Here is a 10,145-nt window from a genome sequence, read left to right as displayed (position 1 = left end):
TTTATCAAAATTCAAGGGCATTTAAATCAATGCAAAATCAATTTCTACAAATGTACAAGTAATTAAGTGTCAGGCTCTAGACCGAATGCCCGGAGGTGAGATTCGGTCTTCTCCATCTCGGCGTCTGGAATGCACGAAGGTGCATCCGAAAGAGGTTCCGGGCGCCCGAATCCCATTTCGAACACTCGGATAGAAGGAAGAACACCGGAGTAGTGTTGTGGGTTTCCAAATCCTACGTAGGCGCACCCGAAAGTTGTTCCGAATGTCCGAAAACTCTAAAATTTGAATTTGAATTAATTGCATGTAAAAAAAGTGACAGATATAGTAAATCTAACCGGTAAGAATTAATATATTTTATAATAATTTGAAACAAATAAAAATTATACGGCTATGATATATGTCTATCATAATTGAATGAATGACATTGATAGTACTTGATTGTAATGCAATTACATTTATAGGAAGCGACATTTTGGAAAAGAAAATAATTCAAAAATTCTCTTTTTTATAAATAGTATAGATATAAATATAGGTACAGATTTGTTAGAATTCGATACGGAAGCAATAATGAACATTTATTAAAAAAATAAAAAGCCACTAGTAAGAACTGGGGAAGGATTTGGGATGGAGCCCTACCCATTCATTTCACCCACAATCGAGTGATACAGATGAAGTCATGCTCAACCGAAGAACAAAATCTCTGTACACTTCCTTCTATACATCACTGTACATCATTAATGCATGACAAGCACATAAAAATTATTTCTACAAAATAAAAAAAATAAAAAAAAACTTATGACCTCTTCTTTCCTCCCCAAATCGTCTTTTGAGTCTTCCGAAGATAATACTAGTTGTATCTCGTGCAATGGACTGAAAACTTGATCAAAGTTTAATTAAGTCGAAATTTAATTTTTTTACATTTCCATCTGAAGTCATTTCCAACAAAATGGATGAAGCGAGTAGCTCAACACCTTTCTGTCTCAAAAACATCATTAGAAGATAAAAAGATCATCAGCAAACTTGAAGATGTGGCGTCAAAGTATATTTTATGATAAGAAAATCCTTTATGAATGGTTAAAAAAAAAAAGTTAAAAAAACACAGGTTTCTGTTGTTAACTATGTATATAGAGAGAGAAAGAGAGAGTTCAGTTGTGGTGCTTATAATAGCACCGAGTATTTTGATGCTACCGAATTTTTCACTATTAAATTTATCATTTTGATCATTTTTATTTGTTAAATTATATTATTCAACCAATCACTCATTAAATCTTAGGAGATCACTTCCATCATAACCGCACATTCCTCATGCAATGGTCGAAAATTTAATAGCACCCATAACACGTTTCTAGAATACAAATAATACTAGGATAAAATAGATTATAGAGAATTCATTAGAATTATTATCAAAGAAAATAACTTATGAGAAATATAAAAAACTTGTTGATGTGATGTTAATGTACTCCTATTTTTATAGATTTTTATATACACCGTGTACGTACAAAAGTAGTATATACACTGTGAGGAACAAAAACACGTGGACGTAAACAAGGTCATGAATTGGTCCATACGACGTGGTCAGCGCACATACACCAATTAACTAAAATATTGTACATGTATTTCTTTGAATTTTAAAATATTATTATATGAAGCTCTATGAATTTAAAAACTTTACGAATAAATATTATCGACTAATTAAAAGACGCTATATTTTTACTTTTAAATTAAGCTAACATTTTATCCTTATTTGCTTCATTGTTGTTAAAAATGTAGCAATCAAAGACTAATTAGAATTAGGAACAAAATAAGATCAAATAATTTTGATTTAGTAATGAAAAGCAACGAATTTGATCTCATTATTCTAAGTAGTCACCATTATTATTGATCATGATAAGAGCAAAATAGTAATAGTACTAAAATATAATAAATTTTAACAGGTTCGGAAATATATTTGTAAAATTTTAAAATTTATAAAGACATAAAATATTTTAAAATTTGAAGGGTTACAAACGCAATATATATCGATCTCCCCAATATGCATTGACTAATTAATCCAATTATAAATGGGAGAAATATGCATAGCACCCTATAATATTTTATTATTTTTATGCTTTTTTATTAAGAATTCGTTGTTAAATAAATGGCAAGATTTTAATGATAAAGAGCTAATTTGTAAAATATTTTATAACAACAAAAAGGAAAAAATTATAGTGACATTATTTTTTTAAAAAAAATAAATTAATAACTGTTAATAAAGATGCAGAGAGAGTAAACAAACCACTATTTGCAGAGCATTTAGTTTAATTAATATAGAATTTAAATAAAAGGCCTAAAATTAAATTGTGAACAATGCATTATTTGACTCTTAATTAGCCCCACAATAATTAATTACTTCTTCTTTAGCTTTAGAAAATACGAAAATCGAGAACTTTTAAATTCGCTATTTAATTTTTTAAAATTTTAAATTTTAATTTAGGTCAGTTAATAATATTTTAATTTTAAAATTTAAGTACGTATATTATTTAAACTTTATTAAAATAAATTTTAAAAAAAAGTAAATTAAACTAAAAATGAATCCACGATAAAATCGCGCACAATTTTTACAGCCATTGCAAAACCGAAAAAAAAAAAAAAAAAAATGTAGAAGAGAGTTAAAAAGGGTGTGGAATTTCCAAACTTACCCCTCACATGGACTTGTCGCCGATGCTCGATTCCTCGTCGCCGCGCCGGCGCTGCGCGGGGGAGGAGAGCGGAAAGAGCGGGAGCAGCTCCGGCGATGCGGGGGGGGCGGCGGCGGCGGCGGCGGAGAGGATGCGGGGGGAAGGGGGGAGGAAGAAGAAGCGGTTCGCGGGGATCGCCGTCTCCTTCCCCGGCGACGGCGAGGACGCGGCGGGGGGCGGGGAGAAGAGCGGGTCGGATCCGAGCGGGGATTTAGGGCTCGGCGTCGTGGGCGATTGGGCTCCGGCGAAGGAGGAGGAGGAGCGGTGGTGGTGGTGGTGGTGGCGGAGGGGGGAGGGGGAGAGGCGGAGGTGGAGCGCGCCCCCGCGCCGATCCCGGAGCTTGAATGGCGCACGGCGAGGGGCCACCGCCGCGGGCGGGGCGGCCGAGGCGCGGAGCGCCGGTGAGGCGCTGGACGACCGTCGCGGAAGGAGAGGGGATCGGCTTGCACGTAAGGTGGTGTAAGTGGCGGAGGAAGCACAGGAGGAGGGTGTCGAATAGGGGGATTGGGTCGATTACGGTTTATGGGTTTTTGGGGGGTTTTGGGATCTGTGCGGAGGAGGGAGGAGGAGAGGCGAAGGTTTTTGGTGGAAACGGAATGGAGCTCGCGGAGATGCTACGAGAATTTGAAAAGCTTACGTTATTATATCTATTATTCAATAAACTTTATATATATATATATATTATATATATATATATATATATATATAGCTAAGAAAATAAAGACTACTTCTGATACAATTTCAACTTTCACCCACGCTGCGTTTAAATAAACAATTGATCTAATTTATGACATCTTCCGAAAATAGAATATGTCAGTGCCTAAAATGTTTTGACGCATGACCGTAACGATTTTTAAGTTAAAACAAATAAATATAGTGATTTGCTCAAAAAATAAAATTCACATCAACTAAAAAGCAACATTGATAGTTTTTTTTTTAAGAATACAACTCACAACCATCCAAGTATTCTGCGATTTCTTACTGTTAAATATTGGTGTAGTTGAAATTATATCAAGTTAATAGTCTTAGTGAATTCATTCTTATCTTTTCGTTATTTTCGTCTAAATATTTTGTTAAATTATATATAAAAAACTTCAGATATCCTATCTAGATTTATCGAATATTCACTTTAGTATCTTTTAGTTTTAACTTTGTCATTAATTTAACAAAAAAATTAGTAAAATCAATAATAAAAAGATAAAAATAAAATTATAGGGTACTAAATTGATATACTTTAAACCACATGATACTAAAGTGAGAATTGTAAAATCACAAGGGTGGTATTCCAAGTTTTTCCTTTTTTTTTAATACTAAACGAGGGCAATTAATAGTAATAATTTTGAGAGTATTCTAGCTCAACTATATATATATATATATATATATATATATATATATATATATATATATATATATATATATATATATATATAGCAACAAAGAGAAATACAACAACAATATGTCTGTAAATTGCGTGATAAACCATTTTTGATAATCTAGCACATAAAAAAAGGGGAGCGAAATTTAATTCTAACTATGTTTCAACTTCTGCTACTTATTCAAAGTAGTTGAAATAAAGCTAAGAAAAAATGTTACAGACATAAAACTCTAAAACTAGTTTGATATAAGTTTAAAGCCGAGTATTATTCCATCTCATGCTTTACCCCCTTTTCCGAGACGCCGGCCTTGGGCGAGGGATCGACTGCGCCGCCATGAGCGCAACCCTAACCGACTCAGACGGCGCAAAGCCCCTCGCTTGCATTAGACCATGCATTCTCTTTGCGTCCTGCACGAAACCGCCCGCCAAAAGACCGCTTATAACCCTTTCGAACTGATCAGCCTTCAACATTTGCTTCCTCCCTTCCAGTATCTTCATCGACTTCCGAAGCTTCTCCTCTTGCTTCGCCCTCGCGTACATATCGCACAGGCCGATGTGAATCTCGAAAGGTGCTTCTTCTCCCGTCTCCTTTATTTGTTTCACCAACTGCTCGGCTTCTTCGACGAGCTGCAGCCTCCCCAACCAATCTGCCAACACGGTGTTTGTTAGAACGCCCGGCTTGAACCGGTCCTTCTCTAGGGTTAATAACAAGTCTAAGGCCTTGTCGAGAAGGTTCTTCTTTGCATACGCGGTTATCATGCTTGCGGTACACCGATCGTCCGGCTTGTGCCCTGACTTCACCATCTGATCAAAGTGGCCGCGTGCCTGATCTGGGTCGCCCGCCTGTCCATAGGCTTCGATGAGCAGTGTGAATGATTCAAGGGTAGGTTGGATTCCCGAAAACTGCATTGTGTTCATGATTCGTTGTGCGCCGTCCACTTGGCCACGAGCGGCAAAAGCACGGAGTAGCTCCATGTAAAGCTCCTTCGTGGGTTTAATGTCCTTCACCTCCATCTCTCTCATCAGCATCTCCCCTTGCTTGGGAAGACCGGATTTTACGTAAGCCATGATCATCGAGTTGTAGAGCTTCAAGTCGGGTTGGAAGCCCTCTTTCCTTAAGCGCTCGAAGGCTTCCTTTGCACGGTCGAGGTTTCCCGCTTTACTGTACATGTGGACTAAGGTGATGGATGTGAGAATGTCAGGGTCGATTGCCTTTTCGGTCATTTTCTGAAGGATTCTCTCTGCATCTTCTAAGCGGTCTGCCTTTGAGTGTAGGTCGATTAGTTTGGAGTAGTCGCGGATGGCGGTTTCAAAGGATTCTTCGTCCAAGAGGAGTTCAGCAATCTACAAAATTTAAGTACGTTAGAATAGCCAAAAACACATTAATCTGCTAGACATGGGACCACCACATATGCCAAAAAAATGTACAAGCAAATGAGACAGTTCAGTTTACAAATCAAACACAACTTGCAAATCATTTGCTTTTAATTTAGGGAAAAATTCAAATACCCCCCATGAGGTTTCACTCTTTCTCACTTTAGTACCCTATGGTTTAAAGTGTATCAAGTTAATACCCTGTAGTTTCGCACTTTCTCACTTTAGTGCCCTGTGATTTAATATTTCATTAAGAGAAAAATAAAACCACATGGTACTAACTTGATACAAAAATAAAACCACAGAGTACTAACTTGATACTCTTTAAACCACAGGGTACTAAAGTGAGAAAGTACGAAACCACAAGGTACTAACTTGATACATTTTAAACCACATGATACTAAAATAAAAAAGTGCGAAACCACAGGGGGGTTTTTGAAGTTTTTCCTTTAATTTATGATGGCCGATGTGATAAACAGGTTCAAAAAAATGGAAAGAAAACTGGATATAAAGAAAAAAGAATGTGTGTCAGCTTGCCCATACAATAGTTACAATTAAAACTAAACTGATCAAAGCGATCTCGTTTTGGCTTTCAGACGCCAAATTCACATCATTCTATTACGATCAACCCAGACTTCCTAAACAATTTTTTCTACATTTGCATAACAAGGGGAGGACGCCTTAAAGAAACAGAAAGATTGTGGAACACTAATAATCTCATATCGGACAATGTGCAAGAATGCGAGGGGATTATATATGAGCGGTACACTAGAAGTAATAACCAGGCTTAAACATTTGAGCTAGTGGTTTGGGCCCAGTGAGCCATTAGTGGTAGTGGGCTAGGCCGTTATAGTTGGTGTCATTGCCGGTTCACCAGCCGAAAGTATGAGATGAGCCTCATACGGCCTGATAATCTTGGGCTGTGTGATTAAACAGACGAGAATGTAAGGACCTAAAACGGGTAATCCCACATAGGATAATGTAGAAAAGTGTGAGAACTAGGTTTAAGCATTTTGGATCAATGGTTCGAGCCCAATGAGTTATTAGTACTAGTTGGCTGGGTCATAACAAATTGTTTAAAGAAAATATACAAGAAAAGCAAAAACAAGGGTGTAATTGTAATGGCTGCTGAGATTTTAAAGTTTTCATTTGCAGCATAGAATTAAACATGTCATGCTACATACTTGTAGTCTACTCTCTAAATTCAGACAAAAGGGTTTGCTGCATCCACCGCAGGAAATATCGCCCTTCTAATTGACTAGCTGACATGGCTGGATGTAGTCAAATAACAACACAGCAATTTCATATTATCATTGAGATATCTGACAGGCCTGTCACCATTTCGCGCAAAAGTAATCAGTACATAAATTAGAGGGATTGATCAGTCATCGAGGTACTCCAACAGCAAGAAGAACATATGCTAGAGTAATCCCTTCGACTAAATCCATTTAAATCTTTTAGTTAGAACAAGTAGTCAGTAAGCCAAGAGGCTTGTAGAAAATTCTCTTGCAGGTATAACCTAGAGTATGATCAAATGAACAAAGGAAAAAAAAAAAAAAAAAAGAGGGGAAAAGAAGTTAGATTTAGACCTCTTACCTGCTAAAAATCGATAATTCCAACACAATATTTTCAGCGAAAGGCTACACCTTGAGAAGAGTATGTTATCTGACAACATTAGATCACCTAAGATGTGATATACACTAATAAGAGCAGTAGTGGTTAAACAATAAAAGTTTTCTAACAACTACAGAGTACATTCAAGGCCCAGCAACAAGCCAAAAATAAAAGGATTTGTCTTATCCAGTGAATTCACAGGGTATGTCGCTACGAGCATGAACTGATATTCTATCAAAAGATAATCCGACTGTATATAAACGCAAGCAATTAGTACTACTTTGGGGAGACAACTAGTTAAACATCCGAGATTCCAGCCTCTCTGGTCTGAAAAGTGCAGTTTAGCTAATTTGACAAGTTAATATTGTAACCTTAAGTATATCAATCACAACTAATAACAATGCTATGATCCCACTGAACTTTACAAGAAAAGAAAAGGCTTCTATAATATTAGCAAAAGAAGAACATTCCGATAGCATATTGCATCAATTCAATAGTTTTCTTAATATAGTAAGCAGAAAAAAGAAAAGAGAGAAAAATTAACCTTGAAGTAGAGATTGAGATTTCGTTCTTTAATCCTATCGAGTAACGCGAGCCAATCGACCCTCTTCGGCCCTAAATGCTCTGCCCATTCCGCCAGCAAAGGCGCAGGATCATCGCGCTTCGCATTCAAAGCAAGTATCTTCTCCTCGACCTTCTTGCATTTCCCTTCGATCGGCTGCGGCTCCTCGGGCACAAAGTGCTTCTCCGCTTCTGCGACCTTCTCGGCCACTTCCGCCCACTTAGGATCCGACAAATCCAATCCGTATATCTTGTACTTGATCTTCCCCTTCCTCTGCGGCAACACCGTCACCATCGGCGGCGCACCCTTCTCTTCCCCACCTTCTTGCTCACGCTTTTGGCCTTGCTCCCGCATCCGATCGAGGCCTCTGTAGAATTCGACCTCGTCGAGCTTCCCCCGTGCCCATTTAAAGCGGAGCTCGCGGAGGAAGGGGCCGCGGATGCCAACATCGGCGGCGAAGCGGCACATCTCCTTGACCTCGTCGCAGTGGAGGTACTGCTTGAGCTCCGCGCGCACCCGGTCCCTCCGCATCGCCTCGTGCACGGAGTTGCTCACCTCCCAGATCGTCCTCCACAGGTCCTCGCTCAGATCCAGCGGCGAGTCCCCGTCGCCGGAGGCGGAGGAGCCCCCGTCGAGGCGGGCGACGACCTTTTGGCAGATGACGAGGAGCATCCCGTCCAGGGTTTCGCGGGGGAGGCCGGGGAAGGCGTCGGCGAGCTTGCCGCGGATGGCCCAGACGAAGCGGGAGAGGAACTCGTCCATGGGGTCGTCGCCGTCGTCGCCATTGTCGACCTCCGAGGCGGGACCAGGGTTCGGATCGGATTGGAGGATCCGGGAGGGAGGAGGCGCGGAGGGGGGAGGAGCGAGGCCATGGAGGGATCGAGCGAGGAGAGTGGGGGGGAGAGGGGGAAAGGGAGGGGGAGGAGGAGGGGTGGAGGGAGAGGGGATGCGGCGGAGGAGGAGGAGGAAGAGGAGAGGGTTTCGTGCGGGGAGGGAGAAGAGGGAGGGGGAAGAGAAGGATGAGAAGAGGGCTCTCATGGCGTAGGGTAAGAGGAGAGGGGGAGTGAGGTTAGAAACCCTAAACCCAGAGAAGGAAAGGGAAGGGACGGGAAGTGGAGCCAAACTATAGTTGGATATCGGACCGGATCCGATCTATATCGGGTCAAGTAATAGATCCGATTCAGGCTCCAACCCTTCTTCTATTCAGGCCATGTTCTTTTATATAGCAGTTGCACTNTATATATAATAACTTTTTTTATATATAAAAACTATAATGGAACGAGTGAACTTCAGAAATAAAATTTAATTTTTGAAGGACAAGAGAGCGTAGTATCACTATTACATTTTAGATTTTTTTGTTTAATTCAGCCTCTATATTTGTGCATCCCACTTGACTCATTGGATATTAACATCTATCTAATACTACTTAGGCTTAGTTTAATATTGAGATCCATATAAAATTATTAGATAAAATGGAGTCGATCTAAAAATATAGAGGGATATCGTAACCGACTCATCGGCATCATCGCGATATAGAGAATGTAATATTACGTATAAAAATAAATATAATATTCTTTCAACGTACTTTCTCACTGTACGTAACGCAATCTCTTTATAATTTCTAAACGAAACCTTAGTAAAATAGAGTTGAGATTAACACCATTTCCCAACAATCTCAAAGAAAAACAGGATTAGTATTTATTATTTTTTTAAAAATTATTTTTATAAAATTTTTACATAAAATAGTGGTTACTGGTTAGTGCATCTGTAGGTAGCAAATTGCTTGCAAACTAGGATGCATTTATTTTATTTTTTCACCACTTCTAAGATTTTTAATTTTTTTAAAAAAATAAGCTGCCACCCGTCATTTATTAGTTGAAATGCATTGCAAGCTATCTAATCTTAAGCTCTAGACCGAAAAAAAAAAAAAAGAAAAGAAAAATCTTTCTAATAATGCATCAAATTATATAAAGTTAATATTTTTAAAAAAATATTAAAAAACAAAAATGCTAACTAAGGCCTTACCTAAGAGCCTATTTTGGTTTACAAAAGTTAAGGTTCTTGTTTTAAATTGATTTCTTCAAAATTATATTTTTAAAGTAGAATCTAACATTATTGTTGTATTTCTATTTGCTTCATCTCTTAGAATATTTTAGAATTCTAAATTAAACTTTTATGAAAATAAGGAAAAAAAGAGAAGTGGTGAATTTTGAATCACTTTCAAGCATTAAGTTATTTTCAATTTTGAATTATATTTATAAAATTGTAGGAATCATTTGAAATTTATGTTGCTTCCAGTTTGAATTTGAATAGTTGATTTTACTCAATTTGAATTGAAAGTTTAACAAACCCCAATTACTATCAAAACTTTTTTTTTTTAAAAAAAAGCAATACAGTGAGAGAAAAAAGAAAACTCAGGTCTCAACTATAGCATATTTGGAAACAGACCCCTCAAATTTTATTTTTTCCATAGACACGCGTACGTCCAACTATTTTAACCTAA

At 38.1% G+C, this 10,145-nt stretch overlaps 2 protein-coding genes across 2 annotated transcripts; both read right to left on the bottom strand.

Moving 5' to 3' along the window:
• Positions 1-3,556, bottom strand: LOC109706873 (probable transcription factor RL9). The gene is made up of 4 exons (XM_020227888.1): positions 3,510-3,556; positions 2,679-3,159; positions 637-975; positions 1-275 (listed from the first exon to the last, which is right to left on the bottom strand). Exons 1-2 carry the CDS (start codon positions 3,554-3,556, stop codon positions 2,682-2,684), a joined length of 525 nt encoding a protein of 174 aa, XP_020083477.1. The 3' UTR covers positions 1-275; positions 637-975; positions 2,679-2,681.
• LOC109706558 (pentatricopeptide repeat-containing protein At1g64100) lies at positions 4,162-8,729 on the bottom strand. Its single transcript, XM_020227474.1, has 2 exons — positions 7,625-8,729; positions 4,162-5,436 (listed from the first exon to the last, which is right to left on the bottom strand). Exons 1-2 carry the CDS (start codon positions 8,678-8,680, stop codon positions 4,375-4,377), a joined length of 2,118 nt encoding a protein of 705 aa, XP_020083063.1. The 5' UTR covers positions 8,681-8,729; the 3' UTR covers positions 4,162-4,374.

The sequence above is a fragment of the Ananas comosus genome, linkage group 2 (assembly GCF_001540865.1).
Source record: "Ananas comosus cultivar F153 linkage group 2, ASM154086v1, whole genome shotgun sequence".
NCBI lineage: Eukaryota > Viridiplantae > Streptophyta > Magnoliopsida > Poales > Bromeliaceae > Ananas > Ananas comosus.
Note: the sequence above shows the minus strand (reverse complement) of the source record. Positions and strands in the feature narration are given on the sequence as shown.

What these genes read in the sequence shown, in the direction of transcription:
- LOC109706873 (XM_020227888.1), bottom strand. Translation starts at nt 3,556, where the DNA reads ATGCGTCAAAACATTTTAGGCACTGACATATTCTATTTTCGGAAGAT. An exon ending in ATATTCTATTTTCGGAAGAT is followed by an intron (nt 3,160 to 3,509) that starts GTCATAAATTAG and finishes CTTACGTGCAAG; the next exon opens with CCGATCCCCTCTCCTTCCGC.
- LOC109706558 (XM_020227474.1), bottom strand. Translation starts at nt 8,680, where the DNA reads ATGAGAGCCCTCTTCTCATCCTTCTCTTCCCCCTCCCTCTTCTCCCTC. An exon ending in ATCTCAATCTCTACTTCAAG is followed by an intron (nt 5,437 to 7,624) that starts GTTAATTTTTCT and finishes TAAATTTTGTAG; the next exon opens with ATTGCTGAACTCCTCTTGGA.